Genomic DNA, 25,967 nt, shown 5'->3' with positions numbered 1-25,967 from the left:
AGATGTGAAGATTTTGCTAAATATATTAGTAAAGACATACCTCTATAATTTTCCGGGTTCTCACTCGAATCACTTAAACAAAAGTAAAAGTATAAAAGTATATAAAAAAGTATAAAAGTAAAAGTATATGAAGAGAGTATACGTTGGCAGGGAGGTCAAATAATGAAAGTGTCCCTGTTTTTACGTTTTTTAACCAACAGCAACACAGCAGTTATGTTCGTTGAATTTTATTGGTCAACAACAACAACACGACTAATAACATAAACAACAATACAAACAACGTTGACAGGGAGTTGCATCGGTTCAAATAATGATAGTGTCCTTGTAGCGTTCCGTATGACATCCACATTACGTTTGAACCAACAACAACACAACAGTTATGTTCGTTGAATTTTATTGGTCAACAAAAAACCCGACTTATAAACATAAACAAAAATATAAACAAAAACAACTAGATGTCTTGTACCCTGTGCGACTACAAGACACTGAATAGCAGTCTGTCTGAGTATGAGGTTTACACCAGCATCACAATCTGTATGAGAACACCGGTAAAATCTGTCATATCGCCGCGAAAATTAGCGAAATACATAGGGTGGATATTTACCATTCACTTATTGGGTTTTTTACCATAAAATGTCCAATTTCTGAGAACAGAAACCACGATGCCTGTTTGAGACGAAGTTAAAGATAAAAAGTCGTGATGCTTTCGGTAGACTTAGGGATACTACTAACAATTACATTTACACCTAGAGGGTACTGTTGACATCGCTGTACGTATACGTCACGCGTCAACGTCAGGCTCACACACCGCGGCCCGTTTCAGTTCTGTTGAATGTTGAGAGTCGAGTTGGAGATCGCTCGGTAAAATATAGATCGTGACAGGGGAAAAAGGTAGGTTACCGTTCGTCTGCTTTTCGTACAGACTGGGCTTCAGCTCTGCATGGCTGGATTGTGTGTCACCGGTTACGCCGTGGTGGGAGGCGTAGCCGGTGAAGTGTCAGCACAGAACCCTGCCACGAGGAGTTTATAGACTTAGACATCAGATCGTAGTAGTATTTCGACAGCGAGCGGCAATGTAGCTAGTTGAAACCAGCTGTTGGCAACGATTTCAGTGCTGTCGTTACTTATGGTGGTTGGATTTACAACTACCGTTAGTATCACATCGCGGTCTATACCATGGCCATGGTCGACGGTCAGAGAGAGAGAGAGAGAGAGAGAGAGAGAGAGAGAGAGAGAGAGAGAGAGAGAGAGAGAGAGGGGGGGGGGGGGAGAGATCGTCGTACACTTTCCAGTTTCGTGTTTGTGACCGATATTTTTGGTCGTACGTGTCGTATGAGATATGTGGTTGGACAGTGCCATGGGGCTATCGGAACATGGTACAACCTAGTTATCAACGAGATCGAGAGTGACACATTGCATAGTAATACCATTGACATCCGTCTTGGCCTACTCATTGACAGCCATTGTATCCGGTCCATCGGAAGAACAAAACGAGAGGGGGTGGTCGCATTAGAAGTAAGATTCTTTTCCACCTTCATTCAAAACGTAGTTCATATCATAGATCGATGAGACAAGTCGTGTAAATGTTCTCCATTGTCAGCGAAGCGTCATGCTATGGGCTTTGCAATGCTTATTTTTCGCATCTTTTCATGGAGCCATTTACAAGCTGAGCACTGAAAATCATATTCGTAATCTTAGTTTATTATACCTCACCAGACTCCCCCATGGTCTTTGTCAAGTACTGAATAAATAAATAAATAAATAAATAAGTAAGTAAATAAATAAGTAAATAAATAAATAAATAAATAAACAATCGCTTTCTCCATGCATGCACATTAGCTGTAAGTCAAAAAAGTTATTAACATATTCATGTCAGTTACGTGTACTGCATCATCTTGCATGTGGGTGGGGCTTATTGTTGTCAATGGCAACATCTGTTCCCAAATTTGACTTTCCCTGAATTATGTCGGATTCTCGAATGAAATTACTGCCCAGAAGGCAATGGCATTTGTTCAGACATATTCTTAAATTCTGTCTGTCACATGATCATGCAAAATCAGGTAACATTTTTTGACATATTACTGCATTTTATTCACATATTTTACTTTAGGGTTTTGTCTTGCATGAGGTCACCATGGAAACAGATGATGAAGATGACTTTGCAGTGAGCCGACCTCTTCTGGAGAGGTCAGTGTCAAACCCAGAGGGGTCCTTTGAAGAAAGGTCATCGCGACCTCGGACTCTGCACATTCCAGGTGACAAGAGAAACAAAAGGAAACACTCGCTATCGATTTCGATAGCTCACAAATCGGTCAAAAATGCAGTTTTACGGCCTAAAACGCCGTCTGGAGAATTCAAATTGCCTGTGTTGGCTCCGCGTGGAAGGGAACGTAGGGCGAGATCACTGGATAGGAAGAGGCGATGTAAATCGTTAGACCGAGACCCTGGCTTGTCCAGAGGGCCGTCCCGACCACCGCATGGTGAGAGGTCACCGAGAACGCCAACCATATCAGAACAAGAGGATGATTCCTCTGTCGTGGTCGAGCAATCTGACAGGGATGTTGGTGATGATGATGCTAGCAGTGAAAGTGATGATGATGATGATGATGAGCCTCCGAAACGATCGCTATGTCAGTTACTGCGTAACAATGCTATTGCGTTTGGAATTGAAGTGTGTTATGCCACAGAAACAGCCCTTGTCATGCCCATATTATTGAAGATAGGCCTACCCAATGAGTTGTATAGTTTGACCTGGTTGGTTAGCCCCATCTTGGGATTCATATGCCAGCCTTTGATTGGTTCAATGAGTGATCGGTGCACATGTTTTTGGGGTCAGCGTCGGCCATTCATACTTGGTCTGTGTATTGGAGCATTGGTTGGGCTGACGCTATTGTTAAATGGTGATGATATTGGTAAAGCCGCCACAGGAACTGATGGAGGTGAGTGTAAAAATATTGATTGATTCAGTATAGTCATACATCATACAGTGCTACAGCTGTAATTTGTAGGTAGGTATGTATCGTGGATGGCTTCTCGTATCAATGTGAAAAGTGAAACAGCCCAGTTTGTTTGCTAGTTGTCTGTACATTCTTTGTCTAGAGTGCATTGACCTGTTCACCCCAATTTGCAGTAAACAACTCCACAATAACTGCTCATAACAATGGGTTAAGGCCAAACCATTGTGATTAAAGGGTTATAGAACATTGGTGTGTTTATGCATTTTTTTCTGTTACAAGATATTGAATTTTACAATCACTCATCAGGCTGTGTATTTACCACTGTAATCTGTACTTGTCAGGGTTGACATGTTCACACCATGCTATGACCATGGAAACATTTGGCAAATCTGGATTCCATCTGTCATTTTGACAGTTGCCCTATCAATGTGTCAGAACAAGTACTGTTGAGCTTTTATTTAAAGTAGAACATGCCTCATCAGGGACAGATATTTCGACTCCAAATTATTACAGTTCTTTTCTGATCTACCACTTGTCGGGGTTCATTTTAAAGCTCTTGGTGTAAGAAAACTTTTCACTGTTTTAGTTTTTCGAAAATCAAAAATTGTATTTTTCTCCATAGAGCTAACACAGGGATGGCGGCCATTTTGAATTTCAATAATCGGTAAATCTTGGGTAATTTGTTTCTCTGGTACCAACATTTTCTCGATGACCCCCAATTTTTATTTGTGATTTTGAAAGAGGATAGTAGAAAGATTCCTTGAGGAAAGTTTGAGCAAAAGTTAAAGTTTTTCATTCTCGAGGGACATACTACCTTAAGCAGTATTAATGCACAATGAACCCCTCCCGGCCCATCATGGAAAAAAGCAAAATTTACACAGTATATAATGTACGAGGCGAAGCCGAGTACATTATGAAGTGCAAAGTTTGCTTGATTCCATTATGGGCCAGTAGAGGTTACATTATTGCTATTATTTTATGGTTTTGGCCATGCAAGTGAATTTGTACATGTAGCTGTAGAAAACATCTGGGGCCACAACGTTGGATAATCGGATACATTATCAGTAATAATCTGGGGGATAACGTCACAAAATTTACCGGTATTGACAAAGCTATAACATAATACAAAGTAGCGGCATAAAACAATAAAATTCATAGACGTGATGTACTGAAGGTTCAGTTTATCACTAAGCTTTGTGTCATTGGGTTTCGCGCATGAGTTCCGGATTTAAAACAATGCTTTCATGGTGCACTCCCATAGAGCTGTGATTTGATTACGCCCTCTCAAATTTAGCCAGACTCAACTTTTTACAATTATCAAGCAGACTTATTTTGCCATAAGTTCATCATTAAAACATACATGTACATTAGGAAATAAAACATGAAAATATTGTTACTGATCAGAGCAAACTATACGGTCGTGTCAGGTGCTGTACATTAGACAACTTGATTTGCTCTGTATGTGGCTCATACATTTGCCTTTGTATTTAATATGCACATTCAAGAAAACTGTACAGTATACAGGTTTGTACATACATGTACTGGTAGTTTAGTTTTACATGTCAGTGTTTTCTGTTTTAATCTGACCTGCTTTAAAGAGAACGATATGTTTATATAAATATATACATACATGTACTACCAGTACATTCTGTTAGCTTGAAATATCAGCAGCCTGTTGTCCTTTTTTTGAAAATGAACGGGTATAAAAGGTATTTAAAAAATTGGCTACTGACTTGATGCGAAATGGTATAAATAGACTTAAATTTTCAGTAAAATGACAATGGCAGTGTTACTACATTAATTGTTTACAGGGATTTCACTGTTTTGATGCTTGAGAAGTTTTCACCTAAATGTGATTACTGACCGACAGTAAGCAATATAAAAACATTTTTCATGTGGATAGTTAATTTGCTGGATTTTGTCTCTCTGCGTAAGTAGAACATGTAAATCCCAGTAAATAATAAATGCTTTTACAGTAATTATGTTTGCCCCTATGGATCTACACTTGTCATATTGTGAATAATTTCAATCATGTAAGTGTTGTAGCTGAAAGACCGTATTATTTACCGTTAGCTTTGTCTATTTTTGGAAAAATCCCTAGATTTTCAGACGAAATTTAAAAAAACAATCCTGCTGGAAAACTCCAAGCTTTCCTTATTTGGAACATACAGTGAAACCTGTCCTTACGTACATGTTATAAGAAAGAGTTTTCAACAGTGCTTTATGTTGTATAATAAAAATTGTTGGTCCAAAGTGTATATCTCATTAAACAAATATTAGATCTGGCTGTAAAAGTATAGTTATTTGCCGACTGTAGATATGATACAGATTATGTACATATCGGCTTTGAACCTTGTGTGTGCCTGTACTGAGTGCGGTGTCTGTCGTGTTTTCTTCAAGACGTTTGTTTTTAATCAGATTGATCATGGTCTGAAAATATCAAGCCTCTTTTCTAATCCTTTTTCCACAAATGCAGACTTGATCCCATGGGATTAAAAAACCATGACATTATTAAACCTGTGTTATGTGTAGAATATACCTATGATGTATAGACAAAGCAAATCTGAACCATTTAATTTAAAAGAACGAGAGTGAAGAAAGCTGACAATATCTGCCAATCACCTGTCTTCATCCATTAATGTATGAATCCTTTATTGCCTGTATGTATTATATGTGAAGTTCCAAGAAAAACCGGAAGTTTTTGCCTCATCACCTCTAGTGACCTTTATGTGTATTTTATAAGATTCTTCTGATAATACATGTAGCTGTATAACAGACATACAGTACATGTAGTTTTTGTACAGAACTCTTCTATCTTAGCTCTTTTAACTTATTTTTATCAGTTGGACAAGTACAATTTCCGTCCCATCAGCAATATACTTCTCCCATTTGACATGCTGAATTTGATTGGTCCTTATAGGTTTACTGTTACAACATTAGCCATTTATCAAATTGAAGAATTTCAAGATATTCTTCGAGAAAAGAATCAATGACTGAATGATAATGAGTTACCTTTAAAGACATCATTATTAACAGGGACTGTACTCTTCTGTTTTATTCGTTGGCCGTATTCTGATCAATGATCTCAACTAGTAATATTCTTAATGGACATGTTCAGCTGTTTGCCAAATGTCATCCATTTTTGATGTCATTTCCTTTTGACTGTGTGACTGCAGATGCATGAGTTGTGCTGGTGTTGCCGCTGATGTTTCTTGGCAACAACATCAGGTGAATTCAGATGGTACGTGTACATGTAGTACTACCGCAGTTTCCAAACTCATCACCACTCGTATCTGTGCGGTATAATACCTTAAAAAATCAATTCAACTAAGTTTGTTGATGACACTGTACAAGAGGGTCAATCAATTACTCACAATTTGCCTTAGTATGTACATGTACTTTTGCCCAAACTTTCCTCAAAGAGACTTTCAATCATTCTCAATCAAAAATAAAAATTTTGGGTCACCATGAAAGGTTTGGTACTAGAGAAACAAATTATCTGACATTTACCGATATTTTAAAATTCAAAATGGCCGCCATCCCTGTGTTAATTCTATGGGAAAAAATTAAATTTTTGATTTTCAAAATAATGAGGAGGAAATTTTTCTGACTCCCAAGTCCTCTAAAATAAGCCCACACAAGCGTTAGACCAGAAGAGTATCGACAAAAATTGAGAGTTCAAATTCTCGCGAGCCAGAGCAATGATTTCCGCTCCGCTGACCTACGCAAAAATCAGCGCTGAGCTGTTGCCGTAAAGAGGCGCGTGGTTTACGACGATGAGAGTTCAAAGATCTGTCCCAGAGGCGCATTCTACCGGTATACCTTAGCTGATAGAGCATACTTTTACTCAAGTCAAACCATTGGAATTCACTGTCATTTATTTTTATTTACAGATAATGTGGCCGGTATTGTGTTGACAGTGGCTGGAGTTATTATTCTGGATTTCTGTGCTGATTCCAGTGATGGACCATCGAGGGCGTACATGATTGATGTTTGCAACTCTGATGATCTGGAGAAAGGATTAAATCTTCATGCCATGTTTGGAGGTAAGTGCAGGAAAAAACTTCCATAGTTAGGGTAAAATTTGCATTGGGGACAGATATTCGGACTTTCAAAATTTCATATTTTTTAGTCTACCCTTGTGTAGGCTTAGTTTTAAGTGCTTGAAAAATGAAGTTTTCCCCATCTCATTGTTGGGAAATTCGAAAATGAAGTATTTGTCCAACGAGTTAACTTGGGTATCCAGGCGACCATTTTCAAATTCTAATGTTTAGGTAATTTGTTTCTCTGGTATCAAAATTGCACATTGACCCCACATTTTATTGTGGATTATGAAAGAAAATGGTTTGAAGTTTTCTTGAGGAAAATTTGAACAAATGTTTAAGTCTTTCTGTTTCAAGGTACATACATGTGCTTGCTTTTTAAGTAGTATGTGCCTCGAAAATGAAAGACTTGCTCTTTTGCTCAAACTTTCCTCAATGAAACTTTCAACCATTCTCTTTCAAAATAAAGAATATAAATCGGGGGTCACCTTGCAAATTTTGCTACAAGAGAAAAAAATTACCCAAGATTTATCAATATTTAAAATTCAAAATGGCCTCCATCCCTGTGTTAACTCTATGGGGAAAAATAAATTTTTGTTTCTTGTAAAACTAAGATGGTAAAAATTTTTCTTGCACCAAGAGCTTCAAAACAAGCCCAACAAGTTGTAGATCAGCAAAGAAGTATAAAAGTTCGAATATTTGTCCTCGAGCTGGGGGTGCATTTTACTTTAAGGTAGTTTTCACGTCGAAAGTGTAAGTCTTAAGTTTAAGCTCAAACTTTCCTCAAATTTCAGCACTAGAGAAACAAACTACTAACATTTACCCGTATTTGATATTTAAAATGGCCGCCATCCTTGTGTCAACTCTATGGAAAAAGGAAATTTTCAGTTGTCGAAAAACTGAGACGGTGAAAATCTTTCTTGTTCCAAGAGTTTTAAATGAACCTCCACATGTTATAGATCAGGAAATAATTGTGAAAATTTGAGAAACCAAATATCTGTTATCGAGATGCATTTTATCTTTGTAAAGAGGGGGTTTTTGTATCAACTCTATCACTGAACAAAGTGTTTAGAGGCCATAACCTTCAAAAGAGAAGTACTAGTGTAAGGACTATCAGCATGTAAATAGCCAATGTCAACAAACAGTTATGCAAGAACCAGGGATTGACAACTGCTGCTTTACATATTTAAAATGCAAAATATGGAAATATCAAGAGTTTTATTTGGCTTGAAAATATTCATCAGCCAAGTAACGTTCTGTGTTGATCAGCATGCACTTGCATTGAATTGTGTGAGTCCAGCATTATGCATTCTGTACATGATTGTAGCATGGCTCTTTGTTTTGTATGGCAAAGATAGGCTTCTACAAAGGGAAAATGGAGGTGAAAGGGCAAAGAGACATTTATTGTTCCGATCCATGAGGAGATCTTTTATGAATGGACATCTGTACAGCCATGTAATGGAACAGTGTGCAGCCCCTGATAAACCATGTGTTTGAGATATCAGTTAATAAAATACTGGACAGTCTGACCTGCATATCTAGATGTCAACTAACTTACAGATTTATTTATGAAAAACTCTTGCTCACTAAGGCAACATAACATGTGATGTTCCCTGAACACACAACGCCATATGTGCATGCTGTAAGTCCCAAAGCACTGTTTGCCAGGAAACTTCTTAAGGTCATGCGAGGTCATGCTCTGACTCAATAGACTGTAATAAGTCAGTCTGTGAGCATCGTTCCAGGATAACAATCTCCATGGTGTTTCCACTCTATCACAATGGCTTATATCTTGATGAAAAAACAGCCATAACACGAAAGACATGACAAACGGCAAGACAGCTAGGTAAAAGTACGGGAATGAACTATCCAATTCCATCATGGATGTAGACATCACTGGACACGTATTATCCTTCACAAATGAGAAAAGAGAATACATTATCAAATACCTGATATGCACAGAATTCATCTGCCTTTACAAATGCCATACAAAGAAAAGCAGGAAGAGAATTGGTGATACAGGGAGCCATTTTCCCCGTATTTTACTTTGGCTAGTCGTTGACCTAGATTTCCAGCAAGAACAGTGCATTACAAATTGTGATGTTCAAGACAGTCTGTACAGCAGCTGCTTGTATCATGGCATCATTTGAGTCAGTCGTTCAAAGATTCTATCTTGTAATAGCTTAACCAATTAGTCTGTGAGGCATGAAATCAAGATATGCTTCATTGATCGGTGGAGACAGCGAAAGACTAGAGAGAAAGATATTCAGATAAAGATTGGTACGTGAGCAGGAACTTGTCACAGAAAGAGTGATGTACGAATGATCTTAGAGCAATAATCAATAATGGTGATATACATGTAGCTCGGCTTTTTTTCATACATAGATTTATATACGTGTGCATTGATGCAAACATTGTGTGGAAAGGCATGCCACAACCAGTAGATTAATAATTCACTACTTGTCAACGTTACTCCCTAGAGATGAACCTCTACTGTACATCATTCAAATTTAAAGTTGTTGTATTTTTAAATGAATCATAGTGATGCATAAACTGTGATGACAGTTCCGAGCAATATTTATGTGATAGGTGAAATGTAATGAGTGCAAACGTGTGCGTTTATTTGCTGATATGAGTGTCGGTATTTCTTTTTTAATAAGAATGTCCGGAAAAACGTTGCAAGAAACAAAACCATTCTTCTCACGACTAGAAACTCAGTGACTGTGGATTAATGAGGTCAAAGGTCACGGTAGATGTAGAATCAGAGATATTACAGCTGTGACCAAATCTGTTTGAATTCACTTAATTTTACTGTCTGTCAGTGATGTCATCAATTTTACAGTCATTAAATAGGATTATTTTCAACTTTTATGATGTGTTGCTTTTTATCGCAGAAATATGAGGTCACTCCGGCAACTTTCATTTCATTACAGTAGAGGCTACAAATGAATGCCAGGCGTTTCAATGTGTCATCAGAATATCCTATACATTAACCCATTGAGTGCTGTGATTTTTCCAAACAAAATTCTAGTGCAACATTTTACCCATTTTTTTATGAATTTTTCTGTAATTTTTTTGGTAATTTTGGACCAATTGGACAGCACATTTCATCAGCTACAGTTTTTAATCAAAATTTTGGTCAAACTCTGAAAAAAATTGATTAGGGTATATTTTATAAAGGTGTCAAAAATTGACCTTGGCGATCAAAGGGTAAAACTTATCGGGAAACTGTAAATGTATGGTAAAAGAACTGTGTCAGCCATATTTAGTCCCCACGGACACCGTCTGGGGGGACTTATATGTTTTGTCATGTCTGTGCGTGCGTGCGTGCGTGCGTGCGTGCGTGCGTCCGTTCACGCAGATATCTCAGAGATGCCTGGAGCGATTTCATTCAAATTTGGTACAAGCATTACTTCATATGTCATACAGATGCACGTCAATTTGTTTTCTGATATGATCCAATATGGCCGCCAGGCGGCCATTTTATTACGATTTTTTCATGTACAGAGCCATAACTCAGACATGTTTCAACCGATTTTATTCAAACTTTATACAAGGACATTGACCTATGTCATACATATTCACGTTGATTTGTTTTGTGATACGATTCAATATGGCCGCCAGGCGGCCATTTTATTACGATTTTTTCATGTACAGAGCCATTACTCAGGCATATCTCAACGGATTTTATTCAAACTTTATACAAGGACATTGACCTATGTCATACATATTCTCGTCGATTTGTTTTGTGATACGATTCAATATGGCCGCCAGGCGGCCATTTTATTATGATTTGTTTCATGTACAGAGCCATTACTCAGGCAAGTTTCAACTGATTTTATTCAAAGTTGGTATAAGGACATTGACCAATGTCATAGATATGCACGTCAATTTGTTTTGTGATAAAATCCAATATGGCTGCCAGACGGCCATTTTGTTACGATTTTTTCATGTACAGAGCCATATCTCAGGCATATCTCAACCGATTTTTACAAACTTTATACAAGGACATTGACCTATGTCATACATATTCTGGACGATTTGTTTTGTGATACGATTCAATATGGCCGCCAGGCGGCCATTTTATTACGATTTTTTCATGTACAGAGCCATTACTCAGGCAAGTTTCAACTGATTTTATTCAAAGTTGGTACAAGGACATTGACCAATGTCATAGATATGCATGTCAATTTTTTTGTGATACGATCCAATATGGCTGCTGTGCGGCCATTTTGTTACGATTTTTTCATGTACAGAGCCATAACTCAGACATAGCTCAACCGATTTTATTCAAACTTTGTACAAGGACATTGACCTATGTCATACACATTGATTTTTTTTTTTAATATGATCAAATATGGCCACCGTGTGGCCATTTTATATTACGTTTTTTCATGTCCAGAACCATAACTCAGACATGTATCAAGCGAATTTATTCAAAGTTGGTACAAGGAGATTGACCAATGTCATAGATATGCACGTTAATTTGTTTTGTGATACGATCCAATATGGCTGCTGTGCGGCCATTTTGTTATGATTTTTTCATGTACAAAGCCATAACTCAGGCATATCTCAACCGATTTTATTCAAAGTTGGTACAAGGACATTGACCAATGTTATACATATGCACGTTGATTTGTTTTGTGATACGATCCAATATGGCCGCCATGTGGCCATTTTATTACGATTTTTTCATGTCCTGAACTACAACTCAGACATGTATCAACCGAATTTATTCAAAAGTATTTTTATCACAGACCTAATGAAGAGGACTCTATCCTCTCTGAGGACCTGTAATCAAAGTACCCATTAACAAGTGGGGACTGTGTCATCAACGATGACTTGTTCCTCATAGAATGTCAGTATGTAGGCTCCTTATATAGTTTTGATGGGCCATTAAAAATGATTCTCTAATGAGCCCTATTTCTGCTTCATTCGTTTGCCATCAGCTCTAGATGGTTCTAACCAGAAGAACATAATTTTGTTGGTTTATTATAACTTAGGAAAATACTTTACTGAAAGATATGAAGGAGCACCTCATCGCCCTGGTTGACCTACCCATAATATTACGTAAACATCTCCAGCACTGGTACCATGCACCAGCTGACCCAAAATGAAAAGAAATTATGCTAACTTCATTTGTGAACCAATATCTTCTCAAAGAAGAAATACTTTTTCAATAAATTTATATGTACCGGTATTTCTAGTATTATTTTGTCACGTCAAAAACATAAGTAAAGCAGAACATACCGTACATGTACTGTATGCCTAATTTATTCAATAAACCGAAACAATCTTTACTAGAGCAGTTATACACACAAGCAGAGAGGTTGGTACATTTCAGAGGAGAGCCAAGATAAGTTAAAGCTAGATCACCATCAAATGGATAAAATACCGAAGTAACTGGTAATGCAAGTAGTGAAACCGTAGTCTGCTATTGAAACTGACTATAGTGTAGGTCATTAAAATTCCCTACGATGAACATAAACATGATCTTTACTGCCATACATGTACATACAGTACTGGTATGTATACAGATTGTGATTTCGAGGCCTGATGATGACAGTTTGTTTCACTGTTGTGTGTGTCACAATTACCTTCTGAGTGCCAGCCCACGATCTTCATCCTTATTGCAAATTGATGTTAAGGTACAGTGTGCCTTGGTGACAGATATTTGGACTCTCAAATTTTTATCATTCTTTTTTGATCTGCTGATTGTGGGGGCTCATTTCAAAGTTTTCACTCTCTTAGTTTTGTGAAAATCCAAAACTTTAACTTTTCCCCACAGAGTTGATACAGAGATGGTGGCCATTTTGAATTTCATATATTGGTTAATTTTAGGTACTTTTTTCCTAGTGGCGAAATTTCCACAGTAACCCCTGATTTTTATTCTTGCTTTGTCAAGAAAATACTTGAAAAGTTTAATCAAGGAAAGTGGGCAAAAGGAACAGATATTCGACACTTGAAAATCATTGATTATCAAAAATTGCAGTACTGTGATGACATTTAATAGTAGTTTCCATCATTTGATGTCTGTTGTGAGTCAATTATTCTGTGAAAATTGATGGCAGCTGAGCAAATAGGAAAATGTGTCCCAGAGGGTCCAATTAAAAAAAACAGCACTGACATGCATCGCAGAGTAAGTCTTTGTCACATACATGTACATGTATCTCTTTCTTACCCTTCACTCACCATGCTTCAAGATTTAAGTATAAAGAAAACCTCACCAAATAAATCAGGACTGTGGTCAAACTGCAACTTTAGAAATATGATTATTTGGTGTATGTTTTGTGAATTTCGTTATTTCCTGCACAAATTCTCAGAATTTTGATGACTAGGCCACTGAGCAGGTTTAATGAACCGTACTGTCATGTGTCTTCGCCTGCTAACGTGATCATACCCATGAGTGTACCGGTACATGATTGGTTAGAGTGACAATGTTGAACTGACAAGGTCAACTTGCATGTAACCTTAGACGTCTGTACAATGTATATACAGATGCAAATATGTTTGTCTGATCAGAAAATTATCTCAGACCAGAGTACGCCACATCATATAGAGTTAACCTTCCTGATTGTATTAACTAGGTCACATCTTGATGAGAAAATCTATTAAGATGTAAATGAAAGGAACATAATCGTAAGCACAATTCTTGCACACTTGTAATTGATGTAATTTTAATTAGCTATCCTGACACATTGGTAACAGTGAATTATTATCAGCTCCATACCACAGGCACTGCCGTAGTTGATAACGCCTTTTAAGTGTAGTAGAAAGCCCCTTTCCAACACTAACAAGTCATCGTTGATGACACAGTCCCCGCTTGTCCATTTTGTTATAATCTTTGGTGTCTAGGTAGCTGTAGTCTAGGTAGCTGTGGAATGACATTGATGCAACGGGTGCATCAGGCCTGTGACTTGCATAATAAAGTAATCTGTGGAACGTTCAATAAATGACTCATCTCTGCCGGTAATGACCACTCAAGGAATTTTTGATTACATCACACATAACGATGCCCTTACTGCCTCCAGTGTCGTGATTGGCACATACTATACACATGGTTTGGTGGAATTTTCGAAATGGTATGGGATCGGGTATGTTGTTGTAATCAGCCATTTCGGATCATATAATGAAACAATTTAATGTGCACAAGAATGCAGCCATAGTACTTTATCTTCGTATCACGTTTGAACAAAATCAGTCCATCGAGGGACAGTGACCTATGTTTATGTTTCAAAGACATAAAAAATCACACCAAAATTTAAATCAAATGGCTGTTTATTGACCATATGGATCATAGCACAAAATTAGTAGACATGCATATGTATGCCATAGCACTTTATCTTTGTACCAAGTCTCAACAACATTGGGTAAAGAATATTTGCATATGATTAAGCCTCAAAGACATGAAAAAATCCAAAATGACCATCTGACAGCGATATTGGAAAAAAATGACAATCTGGCAGCCACATTGGAACATGTCACGAAGTAAATTGACATGTGCGATCTTTGTGCCAAGTTTGGACAAAATGGGTGTAATGACCTTTGAATTATGATTCAAAGACATGCAAAATTCCAACAAAATGGCAGTTCTGCAGCCATATTGGATCCTATCCCAAGCTTAATTGATACATGCATATGTATGCCATAGTGCTCTGCCTTTGTGCCAAGTTTGAACCAAATCGGTTCAAGGATGTTTGAGTTATGGTTCAAAGACATGAAAAAAATCGCAAAAAAATGGCCGCCTGTTGGCCATATTGGATCATATCACGAAATAAATTGGTGTTCATATGAAGGGCATAATGTTTTGCTTTTGTGCCAAATTTGAACAGAATCGGTTCAAGGATGTCTGAGTTATGGTTCAAAGACATAAAAAATCGCAACAAAATGGCCGCCTCACGCCCATATTGGATCGTATCGCAATATAATTCGACATGCATATGTAGGACATAGTGTTATGCCTTTGTGTCAAGTTTGAACAGAATCGGTTCAAGGATCTTTGAGTTATGGTTCAAAGACACGAAAAATCGCACACAAAATGGCCGCCTCGTGGCCATATTGGATTGTATCACAAAATAATTTGACATGCATATGTAGGCCATAGTGTTATACCTTTGTGGCAAGTTTGAACAGAATCTGTTCAAGGATGTCTGAGCTATGGTCCAAAGACATGAAAAATCGCAACAAAATGGCCGCCACGCGCCCATATTGAAACATATCGCGAAATAATTTGACATGGATATGAAAGCCATAGTGTTATGTCTTTGTGCCATGTTTGAGCAGAATGTGCTCAAGGATGTCTGAGTTATGGTCCAAAGACATGAAAAATCGCAAAAAAATGGCTGCCACGCGTCCATATTGAAACATATCGCGAATTAATTTCACATGGATATGAAAGCCATAATGTTATGCCTTTGTGCCCAGTTTGAGCAGAATGTGCTCAAAGATGTCTGAGTTATGGTCCAAAGACATGAAAAATCGCAATAAAATGGCCGCCTCGCGCCCATATTGGATCGTATCACAAAATAAATCGACGTGCATCTGTAGGTCATAGTGCTATGCCTTTGTGCCAAGTTTGAACAAAATCAGTTAAGCAGTGTCTGAGAAACTGTTGATGACGGACGGACGGACGGACGGACGGACACACGGACGGAACCCAATCTATAAGTCCCCGCCGGACTTCGTCCGCGGGGACTAAAAAGCGCTATCAACCACAGCGATGCCTGTGCTCCATACAGGATGTGAAATTTCCCAAATTTCTCTGCGATTCATGTACTGAACAGTGTTGTGCTACCATCTTCAACTCATTTTTTGGCACTTTCAAACTTAAATTGTCATTGTACATTAACTGCAGTGATGTTGTGACTTTTCTGTTCTCCAACATGTTGTCATGTGCACACTGCATAAAACCTTACCTTTATAAATTTAACTGTTCACGAGGAAGGAAATCGGGACAGCTGTTAAATTTGTCAGGGAAGAAGTATTCAATGGAAATTACTAATTTTTGCACGGGATACAGTATGATGACCTACATGTAGACTGCCGGTAACAGATCTCAAATTTGCAGAATTTTTAAAAATATCAGGAAGCATGATATGCGGATGAAAAAATGAACTTTATTTTAGTTTACTGTCCTCTCTTATACAACCTGTTGTGTACTGAACAAATAAACAACTAAACAAAAATACTTGCATGGGCATCTAAATCTTAAGGGTATAATGAACATTCATGCATATTTTTCTGTGTGCAATCTGTACAGTACTGAACCCTTTGAGTGCTGTAATTTTTCCTAGCAAAATTTTAGTGAAATATTTACGCACTTTCTATGAATTTTTCTGGGATTCTTTTGATAATTTTGGACCAAATGGACAGCAATTTTCATAAGCTACAGTTTTTAATCAAAATTTCAGGGAAAATCTGAAAAAATAATGGTTCGACCCAAAAAATTTGTCTGTGCGTTATATTTTATAAAGGTGACATTGACAAAAATTGACTTCGGCACTCAAAGGGTTAATTCTCTCAGATGGTGGAAAGAAAAATTCAAACCGCATTCAACGTGTGTTCAATGCCGTCAATGTAACTTTTTACATTCAAATCACACTCTGTGATGGAACTGCTAAGGTTAAATTACCAACATTTGTATTCACGAAGCAGACTTCTTAATACACTGATGCATTCTGTGTCAGACGTACATGTAAGAAGCTCAAAGAGAGTCTCCCAGGGTGGGATTTATGTCTTTGCCGGCAGGCTTGTGTGAGATTTATATGAATGGGTGAAAGGTGAAAGGTCATTTGACTGACCTATAACTGATCTTTTAATAATGATAGAATAATGGAGTGCAGACCCAGCCAGTTATTATTTGTATGATGTGCCGGTTGCCAATTTCTGAAATTTTAGCTCTTCATGCAAAATTGTGTGTGACTTACTGCACAGTTTTCGACATTTTGTTTTTTGCACTGAACTTTGTCCTTGGTCTAGAAAGAAACATCACACCATATTTTGCACTACAAGAATGTGTTTGACATAAAACCATAACAAATACTATTGTCAAAGGGATTTATAACACCCATTTCATTTTACAAGCTTTGCAATCGTCATTGACTGACTTTCAGTTTTGGTTCCTTCACATCGATATTTTCATGTAATTTGTAACTGCAAATATACCGGTACATGTAATTGTGACAATGACAAAATTATATGTACGACATAAAGCATTAAATCATAGTACATCCTTGGGAAGAGCCAAAATCATTGTAGACAATGCCACGTCATTGAAAAAATGCCTATTGAAATGGAGGAAGTATTTGTTCAAACAGTTATATGTGCCATGACCCATGCTGATCATTAGTAAAATAAGTTTATTAAGAAATGATTGATAATTCAAAGTAGAAGTTGAGTCATTTATGGGTGTTCTTACTGGATTGGAATTGTTTAGTAATGTTGGTTACTAACGTCAAAATGTTGATGCACTTCGGATCCGTTTTTGGCTTGTTTTCTAACTTTATCGTACTCTAAGATCAATCATAAACAATGTTACACATTGTAAGTAGTTGCTCCTTTGATAAACAAACACAAATTCAGAAGTTCATTGCATTTTGAAATACCAGAAAAACATTTTCATTATTTATTTACTGTAAAATAGTTCAATTGATCCATGGATAATCACTTACTGAAGCTGTTGAGTCACTTATCTGCGCTTATGTACTACGATATAATGTAAAAATTCAGTATGTATATGTCATTACTTTTGCTGTAAGTTTTTGCATTGTTGGTCATGCAGTTTACTTCATCGATATCTCAAATATGCTTTCATTGAGATTGGTACATCTTTTAAGGTAGTATACGCCTCGAAAGTGAAAGACTTAAACTTTTGCTCAAACTTTCCTCCAGGAATATTTCAACCAATCTCTTTCAAAATCAAGAATAAAAATTGGGGGTCACCATGCAAATTTGGGTACTATAGAAATAAATACCCATCGATTTACTGATATTGAAATTCAAAATGGCTGACATCCCTGTGTTAATTCTATGGGGAAAAATAAAAAAAAATTCGATTTTGAAAATTTGTGTCATTGGAAAGTTTATTTACTCGAAGAGCTTTAAAATGAACCCCCACAAGTGGTAGATCAGAAGAGAATTGCAAAAGTTTGAGAGTCTGAAAGCTGTCACACCAAATTATTTTTTCTGTTTTGGTTGACTTAAAAGAGTTTACGATGTTTGCCACATTTCCATGAAGAATGTGATTTTAACAAAAATTGAAAAATTTGCAAAATCCCCTTTTTGGTTTGTAGGTCTTGGAGGGGGCATTGGTTACATCATGACTGGTGTAGATTGGGAAGACACAGAAATCGGAAAACTTGTAGGGGGCCACCTACGTGTGGTGTACATCTTCAACTTTGCTGTATTCCTGTTTACCTTCATGCTGACGCTTTGCAGCATCGAAGAGGAACCGCTTAAGCTGGGATCCAAGGATGAACTGGAAGTTAAAGTGGAAGACAGCAAATCGTTGGCAGGACAGAACAGGGACAAAAGTTGCCATGGTAACTGCAATGAGATTCCAAATGCCTTGCCGCCAGCGCTGTCGGTGCAAGTTCCAGTCAGAAATTCTCCACACGAACACCTACGAAGCCAGTCATATGGAAGCTGCTTATCTTCACCTTCTTCTCCTTCACTTTATATGACGGACAGCGAGAGCGACGACGGCTTCAAGGATGTCGCTGAAAGGTCATTTGCCCGACCTGTAACGTCTTCCGACTTTGATACGACTGTCTCTCCAAATGTAGTGCAAGCTGTCGCAAACATCGAAACATCAGTTACGAGTATGGAGAGGTCGGTCAAACTTATAGAAAATAAAGTCACAGATTTGGAAAGGTCAGTCCGTAGCTTGCAAGATTTTGCTGCAGTAAAGACTACATCACCAGAAAGTGAATCTGATCGAAACTCTGAAACACGCAGAAGTTCAAGTTCACTTTCGAGTGATGAACCAGCGTCAGCATTCGAGTTGATAAAATCAATTGTGGTGATGCCTGGTGCTCTTCGACGTCTCTGCATCAACCATTTCATGGGCTGGTTTTCTTTTGTCTCGGTTTTGCTGTTCTTTACGGATTATGTGGGACAGGTTGTTTACCATGGTAAGTTCTTTTACACATATCATCGCAGTCATTTTCACTGTTGACTGTTTAAGGTAGTTCACATCTTGAAATTGAAAGACAAACAACTTGGCTCAATCTTTCTGTGAACAAAACGGAAAGCTATCACTTTCGAGATCAACAATAAAAATCACTGAGTGGTCACTGTGAGAGAGAGACTGAAAGATTCGTCACTTGAGGGCGCTCTCTACCCTCCCCCTGTTACGACTGGATGCAGTCTGTACCATTCCTGACCGGCAACAGAATTTTGTTGCAACCAATCAGATTTCGTCAAGAAATTTATTGGCAGTTTTGAGGTCCTATGTCACACCCATTCAGCCAGCGAAGTGCATGATCAAAAATTAGCATATGACTCCGCCTCTAGCGACTCAAAAATCATTTGCCTCACTCCCTGCACTTGCGGGCTTGTAGTCACAAGGGCCATGATGTCTGCTCTGCAGCACAGCTAAAATTCATTCGTCAATGTAGCAAAATTTGCCCCTAACTTACTGAACTTCTTCCTGTTTGACTAATTCCTACCATGTGTGAACGTTTGTATTTACAACGTTATATAATTTGTGCTGACAGACTGGGGACCGCAATCATGATTGATTGACAGCGTTGCCATAACCATCATATTTATTATGCAGAGAGAGGACTTAGTTTAAAAAATATTTAACAGCACTCTGTTACATTGTCTGTAGGAGATCCAAAGGCATCACTGAATAACACAGACCGAATACAGTATGATGAAGGAGTGAAGATGGGATGCTGGGGTCTCTGCATCTATGCATTCTCTGCTGCAATATACTCATGTAAGTTTCATTCTGTGTCAAATATAAACAAACAAAACTAAGCAAGATTCATGTCACGCATTCAGCTTTTTCAAAGACCTTTCACCCATTGATGACTGATATACCTTGAGTGCCAGAAAATTGTCGTGATGTCCGATATGTTTTCACAGTATGTTCTGTGGAGCAATATTACTACATCATAGTAGTCAAGGGGTTCAACAATACAAACAACGTTACAGTATGCATATCATTATTGCTACATGTATATGTATGTTACCATACAATCTTTAGTTGGTTGCATGCTCAGAACAAGGTTCCATTGGACAACGATACATCTTAACCCTGACTGCTACATGTACATGCAATCAGAGAATGTATACAACCAGCATTGCGTAATGCAGTCTTACATGTATCTCCCAGCCTCATAGGGATGAGTTTGCAAATGGGGGTCAAATGATCGTTCAGGGAACATGTGTTTGAAACGTATGCATTCTCTGACAAAAAACAGAACATTTTTTCAGTTTCTTTTTCACCCAAGTTTAGTTGCTATATGTATTCACATATACATCATATGCAAGATTCCACTGAAGGCCTGAACCATGACAAAATTTATGAGATTCTTGGACCAAACACTACGCGTCCGATCAGTAGCATAACTTTTCCATCTTTGCATAGACTAACATGTACTTAATCTGGCTTTTATCGTGGAGGTTCCTGTTTAATAAGAGTGATTGCAAGTACACCTAATGAATATTGAAAATCAAAGGTACTTCAAGCATGAACCATCAAAGCATGTTAGCTGCCTGGTATTACATGTATGACAAGCATCTTGCATTTAGCTGAAATTACAAAGACCTTAAAGTTGGGACACAAGCATAGCCAACAAGGGTTGTGAAAAAAAGTCTAATAATAACACATCTTCTGCTAACAGATTTATTAATGATTTTTTTCAGTGATTTTTGACCGCTTGCTGAATTGCATCAGTCAACGGACAGCGTACGTGGCTGGTCAGCTGCTGTATGCCATTGCCCTGGGAATGATGGCCATCTTCAACAACAATATCTATGTGGTGCTAGGAATGTGTCCTTTCTTTGGAGTGATGTTCACCACAATCACCACACTGCCATTTGCCATTGTGGCTGAATTTCACGACAGTGATGCAGTGAGTATTACGATATGGAAATGTTCTTGCATGTGTTTTAGCCATAGGTAACCTACACGACTCAACTCTGCTGCTTTGGTACCACTCTCAGCCTACTTGTCTGGTAACTTGTCCAGCTTTCAAAGAAGCCACACTCACCGGTATTGCATACAAACAGGCATTTTGATGTGAAAACATGCAGCCATACACGTACCGGGGGTATATGTACATACATGTACATATACACTTTACATGTAGGTACATGTATGATAAAGTTCCTTATAACATGCCTCGATGTGAGTGGAAACCAATGCATTGATTTGAATAGGAACATCCAGGGAGTTGGCGGGCCATGTGAATGATGTACTGACCGGTGTCCAAAGTTACCCGGTCAGGTGAAGCCCTTCGACGTTTTCGATGTTAAAGTACACGCTTAACGCTAGACGTAAAATATCCATGCGTGCACTGCTATTTTGACTTTCATTAAAATCTGCTTGATGCTTGTCAATAATTGTGAAATTGTTTGAAAATTCCCTCATGTAACTAAATGTCATATACCGTTATTAACTGTGAAGAGGCACGTAATACCGGTAAAAATATTATTGCCTGAATACATGGGTTACGTTCCCTAACAGCAGGAGACAATTTGCCCTCCTGGCGTCAGGCAAATTGTCACCTGCTCTCGGGCACATAAACCCATGTATTCAGGCAATAATATATAATGTAATGACCAAAATGAAAATATGACAGTTGTGGTTGAATATTTTTGTCAGGTTGTGTAGTTTGTCAGTGATAATGTTCTTGTATTCATAGTGTTGATGTTTCCTTGCTTACTCCATTAGGCTTTACATGTAGTAAAATACATTCTGTTCAACACTTGTGGTTCACGTACACTATTGTTGTTTTGTATTAATTCACAGTATGTGTACAGTACAGGAAATGGTGCTCGCGGCCTGGGAACCGACATCTCATCCCTCAGTTGTCAGATATTCCTGGCTCAGATTTTGGTGTCGGCCATTCTTGGATTGGTCATCAAGGCAACAGGTACTCACTTGGTGATCGTTCTCTTCGGTTCGGGGGCTGCGTTCATCGCCGCGATCTGCTCGGCAGTCGTTGTCGTCTACGAGATTCCTGACCCACCGGACGAAAAGCAGCCACTACTTGAAAATCAAGACCCTGAGGCTTAGAAGGAAGATTCTTAAAACCACAGAGAAGTGAATAGAAACTAGGAGAGGAAATTTTGAAAACTTTTTAAAAAGAATCGGATGTGTGACGAGGAAGGTGCTTTAAATGGTAATGTGTAATTACAGAAGATGGTAATATGTTGATCAGGTTTCAAAACTTGGACATGCACTCATTAAAATTCATGACTGTAAACTTTTTAATCAGTCGGTTAGCAACCTTTAATCATGTTATTCCTGTAAAGATTTCTTAAAAGTTTGTGGGACCTAGTGTAAGTCTGTTCTAAACTTGACGGATGTAAGCACGTTTCATTTAGCACTTGCTGGTTTCTGTGACCTGTATCAAGTGAAATGTAGTTGTCCAGTTCACCACTAAAACCCTGTAAACAGGTCCACAAAGACCATTGGAAACAATTAGTTTGGGTTAAACCATGGTGAAAGGGGTCATGACAGTTCGTCCCGTTGCCTTTCATTGATTCTCGTGCTATTTCTGTCAACATGCTGAACTATCATATTTTTAGAATCTAAAAAGTGATTAAATAAGGAAAGGAAAGACAAGTTTTTTTAGTTCAGAATGCTGGGTTTTTCTCGCTCCTGGCAAACAAGATTTAGTTTTTCACAGGTTACCCTGTTTGTTTGCAAGATGGAACACATTGTCAGTAGAAAGGTTCCCCAGCTTAGGAAAATATGCAAGTTCTAGGCTAGCAAAGATGTAAAGCCATAGAATTGATTGCAATTTATTTTTTATTCATCTTGATTTACTGGTTCTCTTGGACTCAAAATGCTGAATATACTTGCTCACCCCATGTTTAATTTAAAGTGAATACATTTATGTAGAATTTAACCACCATCGTTTAGCCTAAATCTATTGTTATCAATGGTGAATATGGAATTGTCTTCTAGGAATCAAGGGTGAACGGCTTAAGAGAGGGGATTGCAATTAATCGTAAAACAATGAGTGTGTTAAGAGTGAATACGTCAGATTTAATATGCTATTGATTTTACCTTTGACAAAAGTCCCTTATGCCAGTGCCCGTAGTTCAAAATTTTTAACTGATATCTACTTAAAAGTTAATAAATTAAAGCCTCAATATGCAATGCTGAACTTTGTAGCTGGTGTTGCAGCAGGAATCTCCAGTATTTAGTGGAAAATGTTCACATATTATAATACGGGTAAATATGTGTAATTTTAAGGCAATTCAAGCTCACTGCTAGACTGAAAGATCTGTCACTAGAGGGCGCTCTCTACGCTACCCCTCTGGAGCATACTGAGCGCCATTGAGTGACGGATGTTTAAGTTTAGCTCAGTGCAAGCAATAGCAATGTACCAGAATGTGTATATAATGAAGCTACCATACAGTTGATGTTTCACATGAATTACAGCAGCCATTGCTGAGAGATCTTACAGAATCAATATCCTACACTATACTTTGATTCCACATTTGCCAACTTTGACTAGCGGTACTTGAAGTGTACATGCTGATTAACAACACACCAACATTATATCATATTGCATGATGGGTAACAGACTTTACCACTTTCTATACAGAGGGCAGACTCAAAGTGGCCACATTAAATGGGGGAGGGGGAAGGGGATAATATTATTAATCGACAGTCAACTCTGAAAATTTGTGTCATCTTTCTCGTACGTATTTTAAGCCATGGCAAGATTCTAGAAACATCAAAGCACAGTCCCGCCACCCACCGTGGAGGGACTGTCATCAAAGTTATGTTGAATATTTATACTTTGTAACCAAAAGAACAACTGAATTATTCTGAACTCATGCACTCTGATATTTGGCCATCATACACTAGACGGTACCTTCATATTTTTCAGTATTGAAGACTTTCCCGCAAGATTGTACTTTTATTTCATGGTCTTGTCTTCAGAAAATCATGCTGCCCTCAGCCATTGTAGTGTGTTGTGGAATGGTACCAGCCAACAATAAGAGCATGAAGTTCGTCATTTTTACTCTAATTGTTTTATTGTTCAAAAACACCATCACCATCAGATTACCATAAATTATGTGTAAAATTGTAAAGCGACAAAAAATAGAACAATAAGCCAAATATGAAGTCCTTTAGGAAACTTGAAGATGTTCCATTAGGTGTAATGATCCTATTAACCCTTTGAGCGCCAAAGTCTATTTTTGGCCCTTTCATATAATAAACCCCAGTCAATTTTTCTCGAATTTTTGCCAAAATTTTGAGAAAAAACTGTAACCAATGAAATGTGATGTCCATTTGGTCCAAAATTATACAAAAATATACGGAAAAATTCATAAAAATTGGTAAAATTTTGCACTAAAGTTTGGGCAGGAAAAAATTACAGTGCTCAAAGGGTTAATATCAAATTTTACTATGCCAGCATCAAGTTCCTCCATCATGCAACATTATGTATCAGCCACAGTACTGTTGTAGGATTTTATGTGAATGTCTGATCTTCAGTGGCTGTTTTTGAAGTATAAAGTTACGATGCAGTGTTCACTTGTGAGGCACGGTGATCGAGGGTTGCTTGGACGCGCTGTGGAGAAAGTGAGTTTGAGCAGCGCCCTCAAGTGGCGAGTCTTCAAGTGTACCTTGCTGCCTCATAGAAAATTTAAGAATGCGTATTAACGGAGAATAGAGAGTTTCATCATTGTGACTCTGCAGAGAAATGTCCTAAACTTTGATGATATAGTGCACCTTGTGTTTTCTGTGGGGGCTTTCTCAGTCTCAGTGAAAATAGTGTAACCTTTTTTTCAGTTTCCACAATATCAGCAGTGACATCATTGCCGGAAATGCCGTCTTCCGTTCATGTTGGCTCAGTCAAGAGAAAATAACATCAACGTCTGCTCTTCTCTTCAATAGAGTATAAAAACTACTGCCCATAGATTACACTATAGCCTGTTCACCCCCAATTCCATGTGAAATAGTCCACACTGACCATTGATACCAATGGGTATGGGTCAAACCATGGTGACAAAAGGGGTAGTGTCATTAAAGTTCATGAGTGAGCAGTCTAAGGATCTGTTCCCTTGAGTTCGTCTATAAATCCATTACAACTTTTGCCATATGAGGTTAATATATTATGATACTTGAAGTCAAGAGAACACATTTTACACATTATATGTTCAAAGTATGTCAAGAGAAGACAAGGGCATTAAATGTCCCGTTAAGACAGGGTCATCTTACTTTCTTACAACTCTCTTCCAGGAAATGAATACAACTTTGCGTGATATATTGTATCTCTGTGTAATTGTCTCTAGCTTATCTATTCAACTTTCACTTTGACCAATGAAATTGACTAGTTTCATTCTGCAAGTCATAAATCTCCCTGAATATCCATATATTTACTTTATCACAGCAATTGTCAAATCATTTTAGTCAATTTTAAAGCCCTCAACTCTTTGAAATTTTAGAATAGTTTTCAGTACTATCACATATAGAAATCGTATGATGCAATGATCATGATGCATCTTATGCATAATATTATGTGGTGATTTTGAGATTTTCGGAAAAAAATTGTGAAAATCTTAAATTACAACATTGCTTCCAGTAATATTCCAGTGCGCAATCATGATAAAATTCAGTGTGCATGTAAATCCACATACAACATTGCGAGAAATGAAATTTCAGTGGAAATTATTGTCTCTGAAATAATTGTGTATTAAACATCCCTCTGCTGTAACTTTGTTGTAACTTTTGTCCTGCATGTAAATAAAATTACTTGTTCTGCCGAAA

At 37.8% G+C, this 25,967-nt stretch overlaps 1 protein-coding gene across 1 annotated transcript; it reads left to right on the top strand.

Annotated features, from left to right (window-relative positions):
- The first annotated feature begins 751 nt into the window (after window positions 1-751).
- LOC139137404 (membrane-associated transporter protein-like) lies at window positions 752-25,967 on the top strand. The gene is made up of 7 exons (XM_070705468.1): window positions 752-891; window positions 2,111-2,939; window positions 6,851-7,003; window positions 18,292-19,131; window positions 19,833-19,943; window positions 20,876-21,084; window positions 21,984-25,967. Exons 2-7 carry the CDS (start codon window positions 2,135-2,137, stop codon window positions 22,248-22,250), a joined length of 2,385 nt encoding a protein of 794 aa, XP_070561569.1. The 5' UTR covers window positions 752-891; window positions 2,111-2,134; the 3' UTR covers window positions 22,251-25,967.

This window comes from Ptychodera flava, chromosome 7, assembly GCF_041260155.1.
Source record: "Ptychodera flava strain L36383 chromosome 7, AS_Pfla_20210202, whole genome shotgun sequence".
Classification (NCBI taxonomy): Eukaryota; Metazoa; Hemichordata; class Enteropneusta; family Ptychoderidae; genus Ptychodera; species Ptychodera flava.
This window is presented reverse-complemented; position numbering and strand designations above follow the sequence as displayed.